Source organism: Neoarthrinium moseri (assembly GCF_022829205.1).
Source record: "Neoarthrinium moseri strain CBS 164.80 chromosome Unknown scaffold60_Wmoseri_CBS_16480, whole genome shotgun sequence".
NCBI classification, from domain to species: Eukaryota; Fungi; Ascomycota; class Sordariomycetes; order Amphisphaeriales; family Apiosporaceae; genus Neoarthrinium; species Neoarthrinium moseri.
In genome coordinates, this window is record NW_026055174.1 from 54,533 (window position 1) to 78,990 (window position 24,458).

Consider the following 24,458-nt stretch of genomic DNA (forward strand, 5'->3'; position numbering starts at 1 on the left):
TGTTGTGGCATGTATAAAACAATGATACCGGTAATGATTTTTAACGACGTCCTTGCTTTAGCGGTAATCCAATACTCATTCTATGGTTCAAATTGTTCACTGCGTCCACCTATCTATTCTAAGTGCCTGGAAAGCATCCGAAAAATCTCGTCTCTCAGAATTGTAAATCTACTTTCCTTCGGGGTGGGTAGACCATACACACACGCGCGCGCGCGCGTGCCCCTCGCACTCACACGGTCTCCCCATTGATGATCTTCAGGGCCTCGTCCCCCTTGGGTGCCCACGACAGGTTCTCCCACCCGTCCTCCGTGACCAGGATGTCGTCCTCGATGCGCACGCCGCCGACGTCCCAGTACCGCTCCAGCACCTCGGCGTCGATGTAGCGCGCGTGCTCGGGCCGCTGCAGGAAGTAGGCCTCGATGTACGGCCGGCAGAAGTAGATACCCGGCTCCACCGTGACCACCATGCCCGGCGCCAGCTCCCGCCGGCCCTTGTACTTGTCGCCGCCGTCGCTGCTGCTCTCCACCGATGCCAGGTCCGACTCGGCCGCGGCGATCATGTCCCGCAGCATCTCGGGCCCGACGGGGCGCCGCTTGCCGCCGAGGGCCCGGAAGCCGTCCGTCCGCGCGGCGTCGACGCTCAGGCGCTCGTAGCCTCCGACGTCGTGGACCTCGAGCCCGACGTGGTGGCCGAGGCCGTGCGGGAAGAAGGCGGCGCTGGTGCCGTTGCGGAAGATGTCGCGGGCGGAGCCGCCGCGCAGGATGCCGAGCGCCAGCAGGCCCTTGGTGGCGACGAGGTGCGCGTGCAGGTGGAGCGAGTAGTAGACGGTGCCGGGCCGGATGCGCGCGATGCACTGCTCCTGCATCTCGGCGACCAGGTCGTAGATGGCCCGGCCCTCGGGCGTGAAGCGGCCCGTCAGCGGTAGCGTCCGCGTGATGTCCGAGGCGTAGGCGGACCACTCGGCGCCGGCGTCCAGCACGACGAGCTGCCGGCCCGCGAGCGGCTCGTTGTTGGCGCCGTAGTGCAGGGACGCGGCGTTGGGACCGGAGCCCGCGATGATGGCGTAGGACTGCGCGTGTGCGTTCTGCGAGAGGCACGAGCCCTGGAACACGGCCTCGATCTCGCATTCGTTCTTGAGCGACAGAAGTTGCCTGCACACGGCCTTGTGGGCGACGGACGAGACATCGACGGCCTTGCGGATCAAAGCGATCTCGTGGTCTGTCTTGATCACCCGCGCCTCGCTGATGGCCGGTAAGAGGGATGTGGTGTCAATCTTGACATGGGGCTTGAGTGTCTCGAAGGACTTGAACCTGGGCAACTGGGATTCCCGAAGCACATATAACGACTCGACCAGAGCCAGGGTTGGGACCAGGTACTTGGGTAGCTCGGCGATGTACTTGACGCCGTCGAGGTCCGAGTTCTCCAGACACTCTGCCGGGCTGGGCGTTGTACCAAACCAGAGCACGGTCTGCGGCGGTGAGTAAGGGATCCAGAGAATCAGGTTATCTGCGCCTATATCGTAGGTTACAGCGCAGCCCGAGAAGTCTGCTCCACTGAGGTAGTAGAAACTGGGACGGGTGTCAGCGTTGGTGTTAGCAATCTGGGAAGTTATCCATCGCGAAGCTCACTATCGACGTTGCCTGAACGGAGGACCCATGTCAGAGTCCTCCCAATTCTGCTCGAGCTTGCCAGGGAGATAGATGATGCCATTCTCGACGCCGAGCTCTTTGGCAACCTTCTTTGCATGTTCCCTTGCTATACTAATAGTCAGTAAACACATAGATAAGCAACACCAACCATGATGCGTGTGAGTTGCACAGTTTGAACTTTGCTAGGAGAACAAGGGATAACGGCATGCCTAATTTGTCGTGGTTGCAAGCCTTGGCACAGTAAGATGCAGGTTCAATCACTCACCTGGATATTTATTGCTTAGAGGTGTCTTGATTTCAATCGCCCTGGAGCCGAGGAGACTTGGTCAGTCGATATCTATCAATCGACGGCTGAGAGCTGGAATGGAACGAAATATGGACAACGAGATCTTCGAGGAAACTCACAATGCATCGAACTCGTCCACAACCACAAGCTCGTGGTCGAGGGTTTCTTCGGCATCCATATCGCCGTTTGACGTCCAGGTACTCGACGTCGGTGGCGCGTGTTGATAAGAGACCGAGCTGTGGCAACTACAACCCCAGTCGCCTCTGCCAGAAAACTCACGGTGTCGGTGTGTTCGGAATGATGGCGAGAAAGGTTTACTCGGTCAACTCAATGTCCCGATAGCCTAGATGTCTTGGTACAGGTAGGCAATGCCAATAAGGTCTGTGATGTCGGGAGTAGTGGACAGGCGGTAACAACGTCGCAAGCCACCTGGGCATGGACCGACCGACTCGCAAGAACTGCGGGGCTGCAATGCGGGGACCCGTGTACGGCCTAGTGCCTACGACGGGAATTTGGGGCACCCGCATCCATTGCTTATTAGTCGGTCTTGTACGGAGTATACCCCGTTAGTTGCGGCCGTCATTCTATAAGGTTGCCGAGAAGATGATGCATGGACACAAGGCTAGAAAAGGGGCAGTTGCGTGATGCATGTAAAGGCGGCCGATCTCGGCATCTTCGGTAAATTATACTATGTACGAATCAGTGGCCGTCAAACCATCTCCATTCCGCGAAGCGGCCAACCGTGAACTGGCCCCCTCCTTTACTCTTTCTCGCAGGTTGGCTCCGATGCCTAGACTAACAAAAAAATGGCCAGTAGGAAAGGACGAACCATGTCGTGTTGCCTAGGCTATTCATACAAGTGATCCTTTCTATGCGTCTGTCGCAGGAAGACCGCCAGAACATCGCCGTAAATCCACCTGAAAATAGGAAAGAAGAAACAAATTGGGCCAAGTCCTGCCACAGTAACCTCGCTTGACCCCCCGTGGATATACCTATCCCCCACATCGTACGGCTGGGACCATATATCGACCGTCGGGGACTGCCAAACTCCAACTGGACCGTGAAAAACAGAAAGACATTTTGTAATCGGGCGTTGCATTCGTGCAGGGGTATCATCGTTCTGCGCACTCTAGTCGTACTGAGGAAACATGCCGGACCATGGTTGTTGATTACCAAACTGGTTGTACATCCGCCGCCGCTGCGATGGGTGCTGAGGTGTTGACTGATGCGGATGAGGGACCTGCTGAGGGCCCCGCTGCATCTGGATGGCCAGCATGGGATCCGGGTACATCTGGGTCGGAAAAGGAAAGCCTGGTTGTCCTTGCGTCGGCATCATGTACGGCGGGAGCGGGTTCATCAGTTGACCTTCTATGCCATCGAAGAGGTTAGGCATATAGTATTGTGACTGGTCATGGTGCAGCGTACCTCCGCCAAACTCCATTCCTGGTTGGTTTGGATAGGCTAGCGGGTCACCTGACGGGAACATCATGGCGTCAAGCTGATGTATCTGGTTGATCCCACTGCCAGGCCCTTGCTGCAGGGTTTCCGGCTGCGTTGTAGACACTGCATCCGGGGGAGTTGCTGTCAAGTCCAGAGGCGACATGCCCTGTACACTTGGAGAGAAGTCGGGCATGCTAAACCCCGTATCGAGGTCGAAACCAGCATTGGAAGCCATTGGCCCAAGAGAGCCCCCCTTTCCATTTGCCGAGATATGCCCCATACGATCCATGGTCTGCACTTGCAAAGTCGAGGGCGAGACCGTCGCTGCGATGGAGTCTTTGGATGCAGCTGAACGTTTCTTGGAAGGCGCAGCGGTGCATCCGGCCGTCTTCATGGTCTCGGGAAGTTGGTCAAATAAGACCTTGTTTTCCATGTTAGCATTTGGAAATAAACCACCCAGTAACGCAATCGCAACTCACCTCTAGCGCGTTTGATATGCGGTCAGCAGCCACGCTCCTCCGGGCGAGCTTGCTTATCATGTCTCTGCCTGCTACTGCATCCGCCAGAATCTCTGCCGTGCCGGGTTTGTTCTCGTTTTCTAGGACATAGAATACCAGCGTAATGATGGCGAAGAACTCGGTAAAGAGTGTGAACCAGTATGGACCGACCAGTGAGACCTGCTTTCGCATTTCGATACCAATATGGACAATATTTCGGGCCACATTGATGCCCGCAGCGCCGAGTGCATATGAACGATCATCAGGCTTCTTGTCGGCTGTCGTTCTTGACGAGACGGCATGCAAGAAGGGCCGGTAAAGTACCATCTGCACATGTGCATAGCCGAACCTGAGGAGATTGCGGACGCTAGTGGGGAGTAGATTAGCATCGTGAGAACCATCCATGGGGTATATGTGTGGATCAAGTAAAGTCCCATGTATCGAGACTCTAGTGGCTCCGATGCAAGGTCTGTTGTAGGTGTGTATATGCATAGGAGATAAAACGCGAGAAACTTACCGAACGACTTCCTCAGGGCCCTCGGATCCTGGTCGCCAGGCAGCTGGCAAGTCTTCATTCCACTTCTGAAGAACCTTCTCCATCTCCTTGACCTGTGCATAACTGATCATGAAGGAAGAAGCTGCCTGGCCGCCCTCAGCAGCATCCTGCTCAAATCCTTTCAGGGGGTAGATTTGTTTGATGATCTTGCTCAGAATGTCCATCAACTGGGCATGTGCGTTGAATGCTTCAAAGAAGGACGTGGTTCCCGCGGGCACAGGTATCAACCCGCCCTTGGTGATGAACTGGTCATCCACGGGCGTTGGTAGCGGCTGATCGATGTCTTCGTCATTGAGCAGCATCGGGAATCCCAACACAGCCGAAACATATATGTCGAGTTGTCGACATACCGAGAAGACACGTCGCCTCGACTCTACGTCGATGACGGTGTCCCGGGCATGAGGGAGGTTGCGGTGCAACCCCATTCGCAATGCCGAGCGTAGCGCAATTCCCACAAACCCATAACACGTGCTCAGGTTCGAAATAGACTGGACGAAGAGGATCATGAATAGAAGAGCCTGAAGCGACGTGAGATCTCGGCAATCTGTAATATCCGGAAGCAGGAACCGCGCTGAGTTGTAATACTTCAGACTACACGATTGTCAGCCTTATCTCATTCTCCGTGAGCGGGACCAGATGGTGCTTACCCCTGATCTGTGGCAATTTCGTACGGTGCCTTCTTCGACTCTTTATCATCAGCAACATTGTACATGCATCCCAGGGCTAGTACCGAATACAGCAGTGCTAAGCCTCTGTCTTCATCCGTGCCATAGGTTCCCAGTTTCCCAGGTGGATTTTCGTAGATGTTGTCCAATATGGTGTAGAACGATGGGACATGTACAATGCGCAAAAGACACGTCGCGTACTTCAGTGAGTAGGAACACAGCCGCCGGGCGATCACCTTGGGAGGCAAGTCGCACACGTCGGACGGCACTCCTCTCCTGCTACTCCCGGGTGAGCTGATGGCCGATAACTGCGGCGAGTCGATGTTCATGATGCTCGAGGGCTTGGGCGGGCGGGGGAGCACTGGCACATGGTAGTCACGGCCCAGCAATGATTTGAAGTGGTTCTTCATGCGGCGGAAAAAGACATTCCCTGAGGAAGGACCATGGAAGTCGTAGTCGCCCTTGTCGTCGAATTCCAGCTGCCCAACGCCCGAGATCATGGACATTAGCCGTTCCTCTGATTTGATGGATGCGGAGCCCGACACGTCTTCCTTCTTGACGGCCTTGTTGCGTGCCTGTTCCCTCAAGCGGAACTCCTGCTGAACTGCCGGGTCGAGGCTGGCGTCGTTGAGATCGACGTCAGGCATGAACTCGCGCAAAAGGGCCTCAGCTCGCTGTAGTCTGTTTTCAAGTGCCTCAATGTACTGGGGCGCCGGGTTCCTACGTCGGTTAGACGGCTTGTCATATGTGCACTCTACAAGCGGGTGTCAGTGACCAGATCCTAACTAGGGGCTCGAGTGCCAGCCGAGAGGCGCCTACCATAGCTGTACACTTGACAGTGGGTGCAGGGCTGTTTGCCATCACACTTGATCTTCTTCCCTAAACGCGGTGGTTAGTTTCTGGTACCCATAGGCGCGAAGGCGATAATGGCAGGAGATGACGTACTCCGACATTCGTCGCACGCTCGAGTGACTCTTCGTCGTTTCTGCAGTGGTAGCGAAGGTGTGTCGTCGGCTTTGCTGCCGTCCTGGGGGGTGCCCTCGTCGTCCGAGTGGACGCTGGATGCCTCAGCATCGGACATTTCGTCGTGGGGCGTCCCCGTTGCCTTCTCCTGGGCCTTGGCGGGTGCCATCTTGGTCGCGATGCCGGGTTTGACGGGCGGTGAGTCGACAGTCAACAATTCAGTACGTAGTCTAGATGGCGGTATGTTGCGCAAGCATGGTGGACGAGACCTGCACAGTTATCTCATCTCCAGGAGCCCCCTCAGGCCAAGGTCCGAAACGAAAGTCGTCGATGGCGTGGGGTAGGGGTCGGAGGGAGCCAACAGCGAACGAGCGTTGTCCCCGTCGGTGACGCGCGCGCGGTCAATCGGCCGAGCGATCAATTGATGAGGATGCCAGTTGTCGCACCCAATACCGGCGAACTGTAGAGAGGGAATGGAGAAAGCGAGAGGGCTGGTCGTGGTCCACGGATTGATCACGGATTGATCACGGTCGGGCCACAAGGTGTCGAACCAGGCAGGAGGTTTGGATGCTGGAGGGTCGGTCGCTGGGGCGGACCTGCGGGCGGGAAGGGGAGGGAGGGAAAATTGGTGCTCCGGCCTTCGAGTCTACGAGTCTAGCCAGTAGGCAGTGGGCGGCCGGGCCACTGGAGGTCAAGGCGGGCTGGCTGCTTGGGGCGGTGGGGACAGTGGGACAGGCGCGCAATAGGCAGTCAGGCAGTCAGTCACTCAGTCAGACAGATCCAGCAGACAAGGCCTTGGGCTCCTTCTCCTTGGTTCCTCGGGCTTGGGCTTGGGCTTGGCCAGGCGCGGCATCACACAGTAGATATGTACCGCCATCCACGGATGCCGTATGCAAGTTGTGTATCCGTACATCCACCCATCAATCATTTACCTGCAGATGTCATTACGTACGTCGCCTTGGGGCCCCGTGTCTGTGTCTTAATTCGCGCCGACTCGAAAGCCAGTTTTCATATCCATCCCTGGTCATCCCGCTACCATGTAGGTACCGTAAGGCTCTGAAGTAGGGAGTACCCTACAATCGTTTCTGCTCTGCACAACGGCATTTGCAAAACTAATGTCGAGCTATGAAAACTAGCCGGTTGTATCGTAGTCTACTGCACGGTGACCGCATGTGCTATAACCCGACAATGCGAGAATGGATGGTAACGGCGCCAACTATTGGCCGATGCTACTCCAAATTAGTGATCAAGGCACGGCGATGCTACCACGGTACCATGGTACCGTACCTAGTCCAGAGCGAATTACCTATTATCGACCTCTACCTGCTGTACATAGGCGCCTAGTTAGGGCTGGGTTTCGGATTTGCCAGCAATTGAGGACCACAAAGACAGTCTAGTATACCAGCATGAAAAGACTGACATGACGATGTTCCTGGCGCCTGGATAGGAAACGGACATGACCATGAAATTCGCGGTCTTTCACTCGTCTACGCCAATCTGAGAGACAGAAAAAGGAAACGGGCTTCAGTACGCAAATGCAGAGGTACCGACTTGCGTGCAACCAAGACTCACCACCTTTGACGCCACCATCCGCAGCCACGAGTGAAAGCATTGATTCATCTCCAGGCAAACGCTCGAGGAAAACGTAACAATCCATCAATCTAGATGTAGATGGTTCTGTGCCAAGACGAATATGCATACATAGTAGTCCCACGCATACTATGGCTATGCAGCGGTGACTCCGATAGTTCCCAAACCGCCAGACTCTAGAGCCAAATTAAGCTCGACAGCCTAGGATATGGCTTCAGAATCAGAGTTCCGACAATCTGACCCTCGGTCCCGGCCGCTGCGAGAGCCGACCCATGTGACGGTCGCTCGGTTCCATCAGTGCTATACCTGGATGAGGTTTCGTGTTTGTGATGTTGAGATGATGCACGTTGGCTGTAAGAAACGGTTAAGAAACATAGAGTATACTCGGTGTTCAACCAGTCATCTATGGTGAGAAGCTTGCCTGCGCAGCGGAACGCAGCAGAAAAGATAGCGCGGTTACAACTGCTGTAACAGGCGGCCACTGGGTGTTGACTGGGCACGGCGCCAGTCACGGCGGAGCTCCCAAGAGCGTTGGCGTGGGTTGGCAACTTGAAGAGTTTCAGCTCCAACATGACTCTTCCACACAGACAATTGGTCGACCTAGACTGCCAAGCAAGATCGAGAGGTCTTGGCCAGGCCTAGTGCAAAAAGTGTGCCGGATAGCCGTCGATCCCTTCTTTGCCCGTTTCATTGGCTCTGCCGTATGGGCAGTTCCATCACGATAGATGATGCCGGAAAGATTGACTCTTTTCCCAGGTCTGCCGTCCGTGTCTATAGCAATCTGCGACCCGAAAATGGACGCGCACAGCGTGAGAGTTTGACCCTATTTGTTGGTTCCTGACAGCAGCAACCAGAAATAGCACAAGCAGATTAAGATTCGGGCTTGCAGGGGTTCTCGAGTCAGCGGTGCCTACCACAGTAGAGATGTGCAGAAAGAGGCGTCGACCAGCGCGATAGTGGCGACCCATGTCAGCAGTAGGCAAGGTAGGTAGGGATGCAGTATAACCAAAGCAGCCCAAGCCCAGTCTTTGCCAGGCGTTCCAGAGCGTGTGTCATAGTATGCGGACGGAATTGCGTCCACGGCCAAATTAGGAAAGCTGCAGGTAAGCCGCAGAAAGGGAGTTCCACAGTCCGGTGAAATCCAACTGAAGTACGCTGGATCCAAAGCTGCTGGAGCGTTGCGAAGCGGGCGGGTTGACCTGCACGGTAACTTCCGATGGTGGCCGTGGTCTGTGATGGACTCTCAGATTTCACAACGGCCCCATCTCTATACAGGAATCTTCTAGTTCGTTTACGGGGACGAAACCAGTCATCATTCTCCACCACAAAAAGCCGGAATAAGAAAATTGAAGGTACAAAGCGGTATCATATCGTCTTTCGCAGCAGGGAGCGAGTTTTCGCACTCTGGAAACAGTCACGGGATACCTACATGCAGGTAGTAGGCTTTCTGATCCACCGCTTCACCCCAGATTCGAGATGCTCGAGGGGGGGCATCGAATCTCGTAGCTACTACCTACATCATAAGCACCTGGCTTGGTTTTTCGAGGTACGGGAGACACCAGGGCACGTTCTGCTCGAGGCATGGCCGGGCCTGATGTAAGTCGCGTCGAGCGGGATCGTGGATGGAACATCCGTCCTGGAGCTTAGGGCTTGGGATGGGGAGCCTTCTTGTTGGATTCTGGTAGCCCCGCGTGAGGCTGAACGAACCGAACGGTCGGCGGGCCTCCAGTGCCTCTCTGCCAGCCCGGCCCACTGGGGCCCAGCCAGCCAACCAGCCTCAAGGGAGGAGTTGAGTGGGCGGGCGCCAGGCCCGGAGCTACCCCGCCATTTGATGACGGGCAAGTCCCAGGCAGGCCAGGCGCCCATTGCCCAGCTCTGCCAGGCTGCTGATCCCAGCGGAGGCTTGCAAGGCTGCCAAACGTTGCTCCCGAGTTGTCTCCATCCACTCTTGACGAGGCTGCCGATACCAACGTGCTGTAGCTTTGAATGTCAACCGCCGAGGCCATCACCTCTCAGCTTCTCCTTCTCATGGTGACAGACGCCTTTTGCAACACTTGTTCCGTCCACCACCGCCGCCGCGCGAGCTACACCGATCAACATGGCAGGCCAGAGCGGCCAGAGCGGCCAGCTCCTCACCTTCTTCACTGCCATGGACAACCAGGGCAACGTGATTGTTAGAGAGGCGCCGAAACTCGACCTAGACCTCTACATCTCAAACTACAGAGGTGCATTCTTCCCGCAGCCGCCGTCGGCTGGTCTACGTGCTGACAATAGTCAGGTCGCACCCGGTTCGAGCGTCTTCTCCTCATAGGCCAGTCGTCAGTCCCTCTGTGTGTCGACGCCCTCAAGGCCGCCGTCGCCGAAGCCAAGCGGGGCAAAGACGTCCAGCGATACCGAGACGCCTGGGAATGTATCCGAATCGCTGCCCCCAACGAGCAGGAGGCGCAGTGGGATCAGCCCTGGGCAGACAAAACCGACAAGGCCAACAAAGTCGAGACCCACCGTCTCGAGCTGGAGCTCAAGGGCTACAAGAACAACCTGGTCAAGGAGAGCATCCGGGTAAGTTACACTGTAACCTCCTTTTGCTACTCAAAAACAAACGGCGCCTGTCGCGTTAGCGTTGCCTTTGATCTTGGCAATTGAGCACGGCGGCCTACGGCGGGCTTACTAACCTCGTATCAGATCGGGCACCGTGATCTAGGCCAGCATCTCGAGAGTATTGGTGAGCTTGTAGCTGCGTCGGATGCCTACGTTAGAATGAGAGGTGATGCGAGCACGCAATCTCACATCCTGGATGTCTCCAAACACCTCATCGGCGTCATGATACAGCGCCGCGACTGGCCTAGTGTGCTGGCCAATGTCAACAAGATTCTAGCTGGCAGTCTCAGCGAGGACGACATCAAGGTTCAGCAGCCGTACCAGAAGATGGTATCGGGCATTGCGCACCTGCACTCGGAGAAGTACTACGATGCCGCAAAGAGTTTCCTCGAGACAGGAGACCTGGCCATCTGTCAGACCTACAACGAGATTGCCAGCCCCAACGACGTGGCCACCTATGGTGGACTGCTGGCATTGGCCTCCATGGATAGATCGGAGCTCCAGGCCCGAGTTCTAGACAACGCTAACTTCAGAAACTACCTGGAACTGGAGCCCCATATTCGCAAGGCCGTCTCCATGTTCGTCAACGGACGCTACGCTGCCTGCCTTGCCATGCTCGAGTCCTACCGACCCGACTACCTCTTGGATGTGCACCTGCAGAAACACATTCCCGCCATTTATGCGCAGATCCGCAGCAAGTGCATTGTTCAGTACTTCATTCCTTTTTCGTGCGTAACGCTCGATAGCATGAACGAGGCTTTTGCCAAACCTGGCGAGTCTCTCGAGGCCGAGCTCATTACTATGATCCGGAGCGGTAGGCTGCAAGCCCGCATTAACACCATCGACCGGCTCCTGGTGGCCGTCTCGTTAGACCGACGGGCCGAGATGCAAACAAAGGGACTAGAGACAGCTAGGGGTTACGAGAAAGAAGCGCTGGAACGAATCCGACGAATGAGTCTCATTGCAGCCAACTTGGAGGTCAAGGGCAACCCTCGGGAGCGGGCGGGCGGCCCCGTCACCGACCAATGGTATGAAGATACTCGGCGGCAGTTGAATGCGGGTGAGGCGCCAGCTTAGAAAGACGGAGCCTCTCATTCACCCGCGCAAGAAGAGGAAGACACATGATGACTTGATATGGCATGGCATATTGGCGTTCAAGGGGAATTCGGCGTTGCGCTGCAGCATTGAAGATCGCTCGCTTCATGGCATAAAGTCTGCATATTTAGTCCAGGAGAGAGAAGAGCTGGCATGGCCACACCATAGACGATGCTATTTGACTCAGGCCTTGGGAACTACCAAAGTCCGCTCTGATGACGTTACAATGAGAACAATCAATGGAAACAAGCTTGACATCATAAGATTTCGTCTTGAGGGTATCTCTCTTGCTGAAAAGCATGGGTGAATTCAGAATGGGCCATCCACCATCTTCATTATAACAGCCTCGCAGTCGTCAGAACGAGCGAAAAACGCCAGAACGCCTGTGCTTCCTCCCTCTGTGTGAACAGTACCTGGCCACTCAGTACCGGCCCCTGCCCCGTCCCCGTCCAAAAGGCGCATCCGGCAGAGCCTCCCCTCTCCTCCACTCGCCGACCGGGATCCCACGGCCCCCTCGTCCGGAGAAGTCTCCACGCCTCCACTCGCCCACGGGCTCGCTGCCGCCGCGGCCGTAGCCGTCGTGTCTTCCGCCTCGGCCACCTCTCCGGCCTCCGCCAAACCCGTCCTCCCGATCCCTCTCTCGTTCCCGGTCCCGTCCGTAGCCCGGCGCCCGGCCCACCACGCTTCCTGCCTCCCCGACACCAGACCCGCGGCCCATACGCGCGGCGCTCGCGGGCGCCACGCTCCCGTCGCCCAGGGGCGGCAGAATGGCAACGCTGATGTAGTCGCCGACGACGAGGCGGGCATCGGCCAGCGTCTTGGCGCCGTCGTCCTCGGGGGACAGCGACTTGGCCGCCGCAGCGTCGGCCGGGTCCAGGCCCGGGCCCCCGTCGCCGATCACGACGGAGCCCAGGTCTTTGACCATGAAGCGGGCCGGCACCGCGGCGGCGCCGCCCTGGCGGTGGTGGTGTTGGCTGTTGGCGGCCCGCGTGTCGGCGAAGATGAGCCGGAAGGACAGGCGCGTGCCGACGGCTGGGTCCGGCAGGATGCTGGTCGGGGCGAAGGCCAGGTGGTGCGACAGCTCGGCCAGCGTACACGAGGGCCAGGTGTGGATGGTGAGGTGCGGCGGCAGGGTGGGCGAGGCGAACTCGTCGGGCCTGGAGGTGAGGCGAAACAGGTTAGTCCAGTCCAGTCCAGTCCAGTTCAGTCCGAAAGGGGCGTGCTCGAACAAGCAGACGTGCATACCTGTGGAATGCGCCGGTGCGATAGAAGAGTCGCAAGGCGAAGGGCGGGCTGGACCGGCCGTCTTGATCCATCTTGGGTCCTGTGTTTTATCTTGTCCCGTCGCTCTGCCTCTCTGAGGGTGCAGTGCCGCTCTGGGGGGAAACAGCAATGTTGCAGCTCAAATCATGTCGGCCCCTGTCCTCTTGTACGAGCCTGCAAGGGAGTGGGCGTCGTCGGCGTGTGATGCTGGGGGTGTACTCTATGACAAGGCTGCGAGGGCTTGGGACGGTAAGTTGGAAGTACGTAAGTGGTAGCAGGTCGTTGAGAGACGCCGCTAAAGCTTAGGCCCAGTGCACCAACTGCCCCTCCAGAGCTCGCGCCACAGGCGGTGCAGGCCGACGTACCCACAGCCGTCCGGTTAGCGACTGGGCCAGGAACCCATTTGTCGATACATCGATCAAGTGCTTTGCGATACCATAATCAACATCTACATTTCGACTCCGGCATTCAGTGGCTAAGGCCCTCGAACAGGTCTCCACTGCGTGAACCAGCTCATCAATTTCTGCGCAAGGGAATAACCAGAGGTGGTGTCTGACACCAGCCCCCATCCATCATGGATTTCGCATCCCTCATGTCCAAGGAGATCGCGAAAGCGAAAAAGCCAGAAGCCGAGGCCGCCGCCTCTGGCAAATACATCAAGCGCTCCGACGCCGAGGCCGCGCGGCAGAAGGCATACCTAGCGGAACAGAAGGAGCTGGAAGAGAAGCGCGCCGCCCGGGCTGCCGAAAAGCGCAAGCGCGAGGAGGACGCCGCTGAGGAGGCCCGCGTGCGCGATGAGAAGCGCCGCCGACTCGAGGAGGACACGCGGAGGCGGCGCGAGGAACAGGAGCGGGAAGAGGAGCGCAAGCGCAGGAAACGTCTGGGCCTGCCGGAGCTCAAGGAGCAAGAAGACGGCGCGGACGCGGATGCGGACGGCCAGGACGGCGGCGAGGACATCCCCGATGACGACCTCGTGGCCAAGTTGCGGGATCTGGGGCACCCCGCGACGCTCTTCGGGGAATCTCACAAGGGTCGGCTGAGACGATACAGGAAGCTGACGACAGTGGTGACCAAGGGCCCCATACCGACGACGCTGCAGCTGGTGGACGAGAAGGACATGAAGGTCGACGGGGCCATGCCCAAGGACAAGGAGGCGCGGAGGTACCTGTTCCGGCAGCTGGCGTCGTACTTCACCATGGTGCTGCGCGAGTGGGAGCGGGCGCTGGCGCAGGAGGAGCGGCGCGACACGTTCGAGAGCAAGGCGGCCGTCAACGCCATGGTGCAGAGCCGCGAGAACATGACGCCGCTGTTCCGGCGGCTCGAGAAGGACGAGCTGGACGACGACATCCTGCAGCCCGTCATCGAGATCGTCAAGGCCGCCCAGGAGCGCCGCTACGTCGACGCCAACGACGGCTACCTGCGCCTGAGCATCGGCAAGGCCGCCTGGCCCATTGGTGTCACCATGGTGGGTATCCACGAGCGGAGTGCCCGCGAGAAGCTGCACAACGGCGAGAGGGGCCACGTCATGGGAGACGAGGTCACGAGGAAATACCTACAGAGCATCAAACGCTGCCTCACGTTTGCGCAGGTGAGGTGGCCGCCGGAGGATGTTAGACAGTTGATGGGCTAGTCCTGGGGATAGCGCTTTGGCACAACCGAATGAATATCTGTCGTGAACCATTCGCGTATTGGCCCCTTCGAGTGTCCCGGAGCGAATCTGCGTGTGTTCGCTGCCTTGCGGTCCATAAACCTGTCACATTACGGGATGAACGGGATATAACTGTAGCCGATGTTCCATTGTATGCGTTTCTCTGCATTTTCCCAACGGGGATTCCCCGACTTTATGTACAATCCCGCTTTCCTCAGCCCGTACAAATGAACCATCCAATGCCTCTAAAATTCGGCGATGAGGTCGCCCTTCCTCTTCGCTCGCAGATCCCACTTGCCCTGTGTCCGAGCGAATTGTATTAGCACCAGGCCGTCGCTGTCCGCACACGCAGCGGCATTGGGGGCCTGTACTCACGTCTGTCTGGTATGCAACGACGCCAAAGATAGCCGGGACGAAGACGGCGTACATGAAGGTGATGCGTGCGGTCCGCGGTGTCCATCGGAAGTACTTGTGTCGGGTCGTGGTCATGTCTGTAGTCCCGTCATGTCAGCCTGAGCTTCTCTGCCAATGCCTCGTCGGGTCTCGGTCCGCTCATCCACAGCTCTGCCTTCTCTCTTGATTGTTTCTTGCAGACCTCAAACCGAACGTCGTGGATCAATTGGGGAGTGGTGGGGGGAGACATACTGCCCAGCTTCTGGATGGCCGGGTCCATCGCCATTTCTGTTCGCTTTCTGTCAGCCTCTCTCTCTCCCTCACACGCCGGTATGCGGCATAGCCGGACGTACTGAAGTGCTTGAGGCCTGCCATCTTGGTCGCGATAGGCAGTACGCCGGGCACTGGGTTCAATTGGGTTGGTTTGGTGGTGGTGCGATTGAAGCGAATCGAGCTGTCGCAGGGGAAGCTTTGGGGATGTCGTCGAAATTGACGCCTCAGGCACGGGCGTCGCCGGTGGGGCCTGCTGCCAGCAGGCTGAGCCACCTGTGGCGTGCACTCATCTACCGGACGATTTAGAGTTTTGGGGCTCTCATGCTGGTCAGCCCCAACGGCCAAAAGAGCAGGCAAGACATTCATATGATTGGGTCAATAGTCCGTATAGGGTATGTCAATGAGCCTGTAGAGGCTTTCAAGTGCGTACACGGGGTGATCTCCATCCTGCCTCGGTGCTGCGCAGTCCCATGTTGGGATCGCGACGTCGAAGAGATGTCGTATACGTCAATGCGGCGTAGCTCAGTGCGGGTTTAGAACTTGCCGAGGCCCCGTCGTAAGATCATGCTGATCACCCGTGATCAACTCTTCTTGCTAGAAAAGCCTTGAAATACCCCCCTCTGTTTATCCAGACATTGGTCTACATTACTGTGCATCTTGAGTATTACCCAGGATTGCAGTACGGGAAGCCTCACGAAACCTCAAAGTTTGAAGAATAGACAACTTGTAAAACGACACAATATGGCTGAGGAACAGAAACCCAAGGTCAAGCTCTATTGGTAAGATCCAACATAGATCCAAGGAGGCTTTTCATGACACGAATCTAACCATACGGCCCAGGCTTGAGCAATCGCGCGCGCAGAGTATCCTGTGGCTGCTCGAGGAGTTCAAGATCGATTATGAGTTGGAGCTCTTCCACCGGAACAAGGAGACCAGACTGGCGCCTCCAGAGTTGACCAAGATTCACCCTCTGGGCAAGTCGCCCGTCATCAGCGTCACACCTGTCGGCTCAGACAAGCCAATCGTGATTGCCGAGACCGGCTTCATCGCCCAGTACCTCAGCGAGCACTTCGGGCAGGGCACCACCCTGCTGCCGAAGCGGTGGAAGGACGGCCAGGAGGGCAAGGTCGGTGGCGAGACCGACGAGTGGATGCGCTGGATGTACTTCCTGCACTACAACGAGGGCAGCCTGATGCCCACCTTCATCCTCGCCATGATTCTCGGCATGATGAAGAGCCCTAAGGTTCCATTCTTCATCCGCCCCATCACCAGCCTCGTCGTCAACAACGTCATGAACTCCTTTGTCATACCTAACGTCAAGAAGCACCTGGGATTCCTCGAGAGCCAGCTCGAGACCTCCCCCGGCGACTATCTGTGCGGCAAGAACCTGACCGCGGCCGACATCACCATCAGCTTCGCCCTGGTTGCCTTCCAGGGCCAGTTCGGCCAGTTCGGCACCCGGGATACGCCCCCCGACAAGCTGTACCCCAAGCTCTGGGCTTGGATCAGCCGCATGGACGCAGAACCGGGATTTAAGAAGTCCGCCGAGGCCATCAAGAAGATTGACGATAGTTACAAGGTCAAGTGGACTTGATTGTCGATTCTGTCTGTATCTATTCGGAGGGAGAGGTCGTGGGAGGGTGCTATAGGCGGAATTCTGTACATATAATATCCGCGCTTTTTGCATACTCCCTTCTTGATACCATCAGTACCGTACTCTCATAAAAATACTCTAGCTTAATGTTGTTTTCTAATGTTATTCTCTCGAGCTCTCGGTCGTTGTCGCCATCCTAGGATTGCCCCGTTGATTGGCAGAAGACTATGCGCATCTGTGTCATCCGTACCATGACGGCCGTTCGAAGCTTCATCCAACATCTACATATACATGGCTTTTCAAAGAGAAGGGTTCACCGTCAACCCTGAAAGGCAGAACTCCGCGAGAGTATGCATATATGGGGCCGGCACCACCTATGCATACTCGGTGCAAGTCGCGTTCCAAGCCATCGATGCATTCAGCTCGGATAACCGAAACGCTGCCTCAGGTGGCCTGAGCAGGAGTGCCGCGATAGGATACGGGATCAGAGTACCCGTAGCTGTCATTCTACTCCTTGCAGGTGCATTCCTGCTCTGAAGAAATGGGTGCAGGATGCAGAGCTAAACCTACAAGCACAACCTCACGGCCATGAGCAGCCCGGCTCCAGGTTGTGGGCACGCACCTTCAGATAGAAGTGCGCAGGATGCGAGCAAATCAGCCAAGATACTGGGTACGCCGCAAGAAGTACCCAATATGGCTGTTGAGGTCCCAAGGCCTTTGGGCAAGATACCGGTTGAGCTGCCTCACGAAAACGAGATCTTGGGCCATAGCCAGATACCAATCCTGGGGGCTTTAGGGGATGCGCTGCCACCCGGGATGACGCATGCGCGGTAGTTCCCTAGCATGTTTAGTACTTGTGTATCTGTTTACTTAAATATGTGACCTGGGATGGAATGTATGGCGTGTCGAATGGCATACCCAGTAGAAAAGTTGTTGTATGGGATGACAAACGTGCTATTGGAGGCGTCAGTTACGCAAAGGGGGTGAAGCGCGGCGGCGTGTCCCTGTGCAGTCCATAGCGTTTTTGAACATCCCGATTCTGTTCGAGGTCTTCCAGCTTGCGAGCCATGATCTGCTTGTAGTGGAGTGTTCGCGTCCGGGCAAACTCTACGGGTAATCCATCATCGTGGCGAATGTCTGCCAGCGAGTGCTGCGGCGGCGCATAGCCAAGCATGCTCTCATCGTACTTCGCTACCGCGGGCTCTGGTTCTGCGCCGATGTCCATAATATCCCATGGAGGGAACGCTGCCCCTGGCTGCTGGTCTGCCACGTCCAAGATGCCCTCCAGTACACGTCGTCTGAGTCTCAGGTCGCCGCCGTTCTCTGTGACTAGAACTGAATCCGGGCTGTAGAGCGGGTTCTGATCGCTTCGTACGAAGATAAGTTTTTTCAGGTGCGAAAAATGTTTCGTGATCGTTCGAAAATAACTTCTCAAGACCGCGCCCGAACCCACTGCTGTGTTCAGTTTGTCCCAGGCCGCAGCATTGATAGCTAGATACCGAGTATGGGCTACATGTTCCATGGAAACTGATTCCACGAAGTCCGAGAAGGTGGTATCGCTCCGGGCTTCAAAGTAGATGATATCAATGCTCGGGTCAAGGAAAATTCCGCCAACATGGCCATGGCCTCCAAATAAAAGCCGGTATGTCCTCAGCGTCTCGGCTCGTGATTCGCGGCACACATGGAGGTTACTGGGAACTTTGGCGGGCGACGAGAACACGCGAGTCAACACGGAATCATTGGCGTCTCTGAAAGCTCTGAAAGAGCATGCATGAGCATGTACCGGTAAGATACGAGGTCCGGGGAGATTGTAGCCCCATATTTTGAGACGAAGCTCTATCGGCAGCTTCGAAAAGTCATCCTGCTTTCCTATTAGATCAGACGGTTTTGAACAATGGTAAGAGCTACGAACGAATACCAGAGGTCCTAGTTCTTCAACCATTGGAAGGCCCTCTCCGAAAACCATTGAAGTTTATGCAGAGAACTGGCGGCAGTATGACAAAGTTGCCTCAAGTCTGCTACTAGCTGTTCGGATTGACTCGGAACCTGGGATACCCTTTGGACAATACGGAAGCATTCCAGTGCGATCCGAGAGCCATTTTATCTTTCTGCTATGCAGCGTTGGTTATCTCCCATGATAGTGTTTCTCTGCAATGTTTGGACGGGCAAGGTAAGTGTAGGAAGATTCCAAGGCCCGAGGACCGAATAGTTTGGATTGGCCCAGTTACCTTCCGACCCAACCCTTGCATAGCTTTATGTACAGATGATTCGAGTGGCTGTTGGTCTCAGATCCTCTGTATCATTACGAAGTTTGACGAGCAAGCTACGCAACTAGGCTAAACTTGTGATTGGCCCAGATATCGGATATGGAATCAGCTGTCTCGGCCATTGTATACTTAATGGTCGACCTCGCCCAATCGCATGGGTTCCGGGGCTATCGCTCAGATCCCAAGCATCTCAAGGCTGAGAATCGCAGCCAACTCATGTTACACAATACAGAAAGGTCTCACAGTGGGAAAATCGGGCACCGGCCCTCTGGAGAGAATCATCCTGACCATTTAATATGTCTCGGGTGGTGGCAGTTATGACCTTGGGTTTTGTAATAACCCCACATCTTTATGAACTACCTGCACCATATGGAAACATGATCACACATGATCATGATTCAAAGAGTTTCAGTACGTCTTCCGACCATCAGCGACGTACCTAGGACTCTTCATGAGCCTCAATTTCCCCAGTCGAGGGAGAACTGGTACACAAGAGGCTTGCAATTTGTAGATGACCGAAGAGGATTTCATGTGGATTTGAATTGATCTGGGCCGCATAGTCATAATCGGAGGTCTCATGCAAAGGTGTCTAAACTTCTTGCGCGACATAATCAATGACCAACGTCATAGACACTGTCAGAAAGGATGTCGACCTGTGACTTCCGTTTAAACAGTTGAACGAGGACATTGCATTTTGCCTCGATGTAGGTGAACGCTTGGTCTGAGGTGTTCCTCCCGGTACCATTTCTGGCATGCTACCTTCTCTAACAAAACAGACTATATTGTCTCATCATGAGCAACACCTGTTCTTGCCTCTACATTTGTCTCTGAGTCAGTGTTATATCAAAGCCGTCCATCAGTCTTTGCTATGAATTTGCATTGAAAATACAAGTTAGCCTTTCGCGAACGCTGCTGTGTGACACCAGCTGAAATACTGCTCGTGTCCCGGCATCTTTGATAAATGACATCCGTTCGGTATTGGTGTACTACCTCAGATAACCTAGGACTTGGTCAGAAGTGCAGTGGGAAGAGCAGGCGCCAAGCAGAGCGATTTTTGGTAAGACCCCTGCGCTGATTGCAGCACACTTGCAACCTCTGTGTCCAAGATTCAGCTCTGTCTAAGCGCGTAGCAACCAGGGCGGTAACGACGGCGCTCTCGATACTATACTAGGACCGAACGGTGTGATATTTCGAGACTTTGACGCAGTTAGCTTCTCTTTGTGTGCCGCAACTTTCTGCGACTTACCCTCTGCTGCGATTTGAGGGAGCAGGAAATGGACGGATTACATGCAGCTGCGATACCACACACAGTTGCAGTGGATTTTACCGCCCTATACTCCATTGGCCCCAAACAAGCCCACCCACCCCGCGCCCTCTAAGCGCCCAGGGGGTGCCAAATTTGGATCTCGTCGCACAGTAGCAGCCAATCCGAGAGCCTCACGGCCGTCACCCTTGTCTTGGACTTTCTAACACCCTGGTCCCATAAGATCTGAATGGCCGCGAGAGGATGCGCCCCGTGCATGAGCGCATCGCTCTGAAGGCCGACACACCTAGTGGACGTTCTATCCTTAGCACTTTGCATGTCGGAATAGCAGCGGGCTTCTGCTAATGGTATTGGAGATTTCGAGCGGCTATCTGTCGTCGCTCATTCATATCTAGATGTTTCGCATCTTCTGAAGACAGGCTAGTTCGTTTCTCTTGACATCACCTCTTGTTTGCTCGTGCTTGAGTATTTCGTTCCTTCGCCTTTTCATATACCCCTACTGTGAGCATTGGGGCGCTACTCTCGTTATACTTTCGGTTCCTTGGTCATCTTGAAACGGATCGTCCTTATCTTCGATCATAATGTCGAGCGAGACGAAGAGTGCAGCTTCTGCCTCCAACTTTGAGGTCGACCCCCATGAACACTCGAGCCAATCTCACCTTCGGGCGACACGTCTAGTTGATGGTGTTAGAGTCAGTCTGACAGCCCTCGGACTGCTCCTAGGCCTCACGGTTCTTGGTACATCCGGCAACACCTTGTCAGTGTACAATACGACATCTGTCCCTACGAACAACCTGCTGCCTTTATGGCCAGACGAGTTCGATCTTCGGCCAACAGTTGCACTGGTTGTCGGTAGTGCTATTGTCGTATTCGCAAGCATTCTCTCTCTGATTACCAGCAAGGTGCCCAAGGTGAGGAGAAGAACGCCAGACAGATTGCATCTCAAAGTATTAACCATGTCATACAGCTCCGAAGCCGAAGCCCGGTGCATACGCCTGTGAGCCTCGGTGCTCCATTCCTCGGATTCGCTGCTGCGATGATTGCAATGATTTTCTTCTACGCAGTCAATTCTTCCACTACTGTCGACACATTGCAGAGCTGGAGCTGTCAATGGGAATCCGTCGGCATGGACATGCAACCGTACTTCGGCACACTCTGCCGCGAAAGCAAGACAGCGCTCTATCTATCTGTAATCCTGGTACCCGTAGAGGCCGTAATTTTGTCCTTCGCTGCGTACCAGACGACCCTAGAGCGTAAAGCAGTGTTCATCGCGCAGCCAAGAAAGCAAGGAAGCCCAGTTCCTTCAGCATAAGGGGTCACAGGCTGATGCCAAGCATCCACGAGAGATCACGTCCATACTGTTATATGTCGACCCGTTTATATTTGGCATTCGGTAGTGCATGTTCATGGTGGATCAAGGCGTTGCTATCGGGTTAGTGGGGTGCTGGGGATCATCAATACATTGATGATATGATGGACGGTGTGATCTCCAAAGCTGGTATAAGGCCAGACTTTCATGTCTTTGGAATTGTATATTATAACGATGCAAGGGGCTATTGGAGGGAGGCAGGGGTCCACTACCATACGGTTTGATGACTAGGTTTCTACGCGAGTCGTAGCTCAGCTCTAGAGTTTTTACGACGCATATCAGTGCTCACTTGAGTGTCTCCTATGGAATATCATTGTAGTAATGAATACATCTTGACAGCGCTTTAGCGTGGCTGTTGAGTGGAGGATAAATAACATGTCGCTGCACGATTCATCTCATCATTGGGTAGCCTGCAGAGAGTTTCTGGACACTGGTGCCAATCTCGACAAAGTTATGCAACGTTTCGCGGATACTTGCAGTTTCGGCCTCCATCGTGTTTCCCCAGGAAGAGTCTCAGCGTCTGACAGCCCAGATACTAACCAGTAGCTGAACTGGGCTGTTGTTGGGAGTCCGGATGGGTAGGCCTTGCAGTTGTCCTTGGAATTTGGAATTTGTAAGTGAACTGGGGCGATCCTGATGTTTGTTCGAAAGCAGTTCAGGGTCTAACTAAGCACGCCCGTAGTTTCACCCAAGCCCCCGCCCGGGTCGTGGGCGGAGTGGGACCCCTCCCCCCGGCCTATCGCGGCAGACTCACCGTAGGGCGGAGCTTCAGCAAATTGTAAGGGATGCTTGCCAATCTGCACAACTGAGACCGGTGCGTGGTTCAGCAGCAGGCCGATGTAGAATGCGACTCTATACCAAGTACGAAGGCTGCCCACTGGTTTCAAGGGCAGTCGCTAGCCGTTCGGCCCTTATAAGCGTTCATTTATTTTTAATCATCCCACCTGAGCTGTCTCTCATCTACTTGTCCAAGGGATTTTCCTTCCGCGACAGACTATGCACGCAACCTGATGACCGCCTTCGTCCTTGCTTCAGTTGGCAAACAGTAGAATGAGCAAAGGATCCGACTGGCACACCAAATGGCACGGCGATGCTCATGGTCGGGCACAGGGCACATGATGGTTTTCTGTCTCGGGCTCTCCAGCGATAGCCCGCTCGTATTGATATCAGCATGCTGCCCTCAGAGAAGTAGGTAAAAAAAGGTCGGTAGCCACGGAGACATGTCTTTCGTCTTTCGCATAGGGGGACAATTACTACACACCCAGATAGTTCGATCACCCTTCATTCGTCTCTTCGTAGAGTGACCACGTCTGTCGCAGCAACGACCGTGCTAGGCCTTCTTCGATTGGCTGATAGGTCAAGACGAGTGTTCGGCTATCTCACTCTGCTATCTTTGAGAGGTCAGGTTGAGCAAACATTCACTGCTGCACGAGACAGTCACTTTTCTTTTCCCTTTAAGACACAACCTGCGTGCAGCAGGACCCCTGACGCGATATCAAAAACCCTCGCGTCGAACTTGACAACCTGAGTTTCCACCGCCGTTGGCATTGCGCTGGAGCTCGCCGGCCACAGCCCATGTCCATCTGGGCAATGAACGAAGCGCGAGAGCTGCTTGCAGGCAGAGAGCATCGTACGGTCTGAGTACCACACTCTCCAACTGGCAACCCCATCTAGAACGCTACCAAAAGTCGACTAACGTTCGGCCTGTTTCTTAATCAGGCGTTTGCACTCCGCCAATTCTCAGGTTGGTCTGAAATACGACGCTCCCCAGATCGCCCAGGCCCACCAGGGCGCCGGTTCAGCAGGGAACTAGCACAAACACCGCTGAGGGATGCGTGAAGCTTGACCCCTTGACGGCGCCAGTCCGTGCTATCGCTCCGCTTGGGAAGATGGAACGGCCAACGACACCCGGTCTGGGCGTCAACCCACCTAAAAATCGAAGGATCCCACCTGCCAAACAGAATGTCGCGCCCTGCACGAATTTATCCTTTGCCGAGCGAAAGGCACAGTTGTCGCGGCGGTCCAAGTCCAACATCGTCGAGGGCAATAGCGTGTTGAGAAGCATAGAACGGCCGCCGCCAGGAGACGTAATGGGTCGTCGCAAGTCGCAACTGGAGCCGGAATTGGCGAAGAGGAGAAGTGCATTCTACGAAAGCGAGTTTGCAGTTGGCCGCGAAATAGATCCAACCAAAGACCGGGTTCGCAATGATGCCATAGTCCTGGCGGAATTGCGGACCAACGTGATTGTACGTTGAACAATGGACCTTGGTCGTTGGCCCGCAGCTTACACAGAAATTGCAGATTCAAGACGAGTTCACCTTCATCACTGACCTGTCCTACCATTTATCCAATCGGTATCAACGGTCGGTATCCTCGATTGTGATCAACCTACAGCATGGCTGTTGTATGATGTTTGGCGGTTCTTTTGATCCAGCCTATACCCTCACCATCTTTGCGCTGCCCAGTCTTGTCCAGCCTATCACGAACAAAAGGAATGCGGCCCTGATCCAAGCCCACATGATGGAGACTCTTGGGGTCGTCCCATCCAGAGGTTACCTGCGTTTTGTATCCACGCCAGAGGAAGACGTCGCCATTTGCGGCAAAACGGTGGCAGGCGAAATGGAAGACTTAGAGAGGGAGACAAGGGATGAGACCGGCAATGAACGAGATGCTGCGAAACTGTCGACGAAGAATAGGAAGTTGAGCGTACGTGTAAGTTTTTGGGTCCGCCTTGATGTTTCAACAAGTTGGAAACGTCGACAAAATCTGCGGCTGACCACCTAGTAGTCTTCTTGGGCGAATTTCAGACCCTCCACAGCCGGAACCCTTGTATCTGAACCACTGCCTACGCCGCCGGCGAGCACAGATGACACGCCAATGATTGCAACGTCCATTCCGGAGCACCCGCCCACCCCAGAAGAGGAAGGTCCGGTCGACGAGAAGGCGGCAAAGACAGCAGCTCGTAGGAAGAGCTTCGTGTCCGCGTTGCTCTTCGGAAACAGAGGATCGACCAAGGACCGACGACCGAAGACCTCAATGGGGTTCTAG

General features: G+C 55.4%; 11 protein-coding genes across 11 annotated transcripts; 5 read left to right on the plus strand and 6 right to left on the minus strand.

Moving 5' to 3' along the window:
• Positions 1 to 229: 229 nt before the first annotated feature.
• On the minus strand, positions 230 to 2,113 carry JN550_010873 (uncharacterized protein; the record flags this gene model as incomplete). Its single annotated transcript, XM_049309176.1, has 4 exons — positions 230 to 1,568; positions 1,629 to 1,755; positions 1,915 to 1,955; positions 2,055 to 2,113. The coding sequence occupies 4 exons, from the start codon at positions 2,111 to 2,113 to the stop codon at positions 230 to 232; spliced, it is 1,566 nt and encodes a 521-aa protein (XP_049167113.1).
• A 951-nt stretch (positions 2,114 to 3,064) lies between these two features.
• Positions 3,065 to 6,225, minus strand: JN550_010874 (uncharacterized protein; the record flags this gene model as incomplete). The annotated part of the gene is made up of 6 exons (XM_049309177.1): positions 3,065 to 3,796; positions 3,855 to 4,239; positions 4,390 to 5,019; positions 5,076 to 5,847; positions 5,913 to 5,972; positions 6,039 to 6,225. The coding sequence occupies 6 exons, from the start codon at positions 6,223 to 6,225 to the stop codon at positions 3,065 to 3,067; spliced, it is 2,766 nt and encodes a 921-aa protein (XP_049167114.1).
• A 3,064-nt stretch (positions 6,226 to 9,289) lies between these two features.
• On the minus strand, positions 9,290 to 9,652 carry JN550_010875 (uncharacterized protein; the record flags this gene model as incomplete). The annotated part of the gene is made up of 1 exon (XM_049309178.1): positions 9,290 to 9,652. The coding sequence occupies one exon, from the start codon at positions 9,650 to 9,652 to the stop codon at positions 9,290 to 9,292; it is 363 nt and encodes a 120-aa protein (XP_049167115.1).
• A 92-nt stretch (positions 9,653 to 9,744) lies between these two features.
• JN550_010876 (uncharacterized protein) lies at positions 9,745 to 11,321 on the plus strand (the record flags this gene model as incomplete). Its single annotated transcript, XM_049309179.1, has 3 exons — positions 9,745 to 9,871; positions 9,925 to 10,205; positions 10,329 to 11,321. 3 exons carry the CDS (start codon positions 9,745 to 9,747, stop codon positions 11,319 to 11,321), a joined length of 1,401 nt encoding a protein of 466 aa, XP_049167116.1.
• A 439-nt stretch (positions 11,322 to 11,760) lies between these two features.
• Positions 11,761 to 12,655, minus strand: JN550_010877 (uncharacterized protein; the record flags this gene model as incomplete). The annotated part of the gene is made up of 2 exons (XM_049309180.1): positions 11,761 to 12,496; positions 12,585 to 12,655. The coding sequence occupies 2 exons, from the start codon at positions 12,653 to 12,655 to the stop codon at positions 11,761 to 11,763; spliced, it is 807 nt and encodes a 268-aa protein (XP_049167117.1).
• A 521-nt stretch (positions 12,656 to 13,176) lies between these two features.
• On the plus strand, positions 13,177 to 14,232 carry JN550_010878 (uncharacterized protein; the record flags this gene model as incomplete). The annotated part of the gene is made up of 1 exon (XM_049309181.1): positions 13,177 to 14,232. One exon carries the CDS (start codon positions 13,177 to 13,179, stop codon positions 14,230 to 14,232), a length of 1,056 nt encoding a protein of 351 aa, XP_049167118.1.
• A 263-nt stretch (positions 14,233 to 14,495) lies between these two features.
• On the minus strand, positions 14,496 to 15,018 carry JN550_010879 (uncharacterized protein; the record flags this gene model as incomplete). Its single annotated transcript, XM_049309182.1, has 4 exons — positions 14,496 to 14,549; positions 14,626 to 14,741; positions 14,896 to 14,931; positions 14,997 to 15,018. 4 exons carry the CDS (start codon positions 15,016 to 15,018, stop codon positions 14,496 to 14,498), a joined length of 228 nt encoding a protein of 75 aa, XP_049167119.1.
• Positions 15,019 to 15,657: 639 nt separating this feature from the next.
• On the plus strand, positions 15,658 to 16,510 carry JN550_010880 (uncharacterized protein; the record flags this gene model as incomplete). The annotated part of the gene is made up of 2 exons (XM_049309183.1): positions 15,658 to 15,695; positions 15,757 to 16,510. 2 exons carry the CDS (start codon positions 15,658 to 15,660, stop codon positions 16,508 to 16,510), a joined length of 792 nt encoding a protein of 263 aa, XP_049167120.1.
• Positions 16,511 to 17,480: 970 nt separating this feature from the next.
• JN550_010881 (uncharacterized protein) lies at positions 17,481 to 18,476 on the minus strand (the record flags this gene model as incomplete). The annotated part of the gene is made up of 2 exons (XM_049309184.1): positions 17,481 to 18,371; positions 18,423 to 18,476. 2 exons carry the CDS (start codon positions 18,474 to 18,476, stop codon positions 17,481 to 17,483), a joined length of 945 nt encoding a protein of 314 aa, XP_049167121.1.
• Positions 18,477 to 20,622: 2,146 nt separating this feature from the next.
• Positions 20,623 to 21,353, plus strand: JN550_010882 (uncharacterized protein; the record flags this gene model as incomplete). The annotated part of the gene is made up of 2 exons (XM_049309186.1): positions 20,623 to 20,952; positions 21,009 to 21,353. 2 exons carry the CDS (start codon positions 20,623 to 20,625, stop codon positions 21,351 to 21,353), a joined length of 675 nt encoding a protein of 224 aa, XP_049167122.1.
• A 1,946-nt stretch (positions 21,354 to 23,299) lies between these two features.
• Positions 23,300 to 24,458, plus strand: JN550_010883 (uncharacterized protein; the record flags this gene model as incomplete). Its single annotated transcript, XM_049309187.1, has 3 exons — positions 23,300 to 23,656; positions 23,712 to 24,122; positions 24,198 to 24,458. 3 exons carry the CDS (start codon positions 23,300 to 23,302, stop codon positions 24,456 to 24,458), a joined length of 1,029 nt encoding a protein of 342 aa, XP_049167123.1.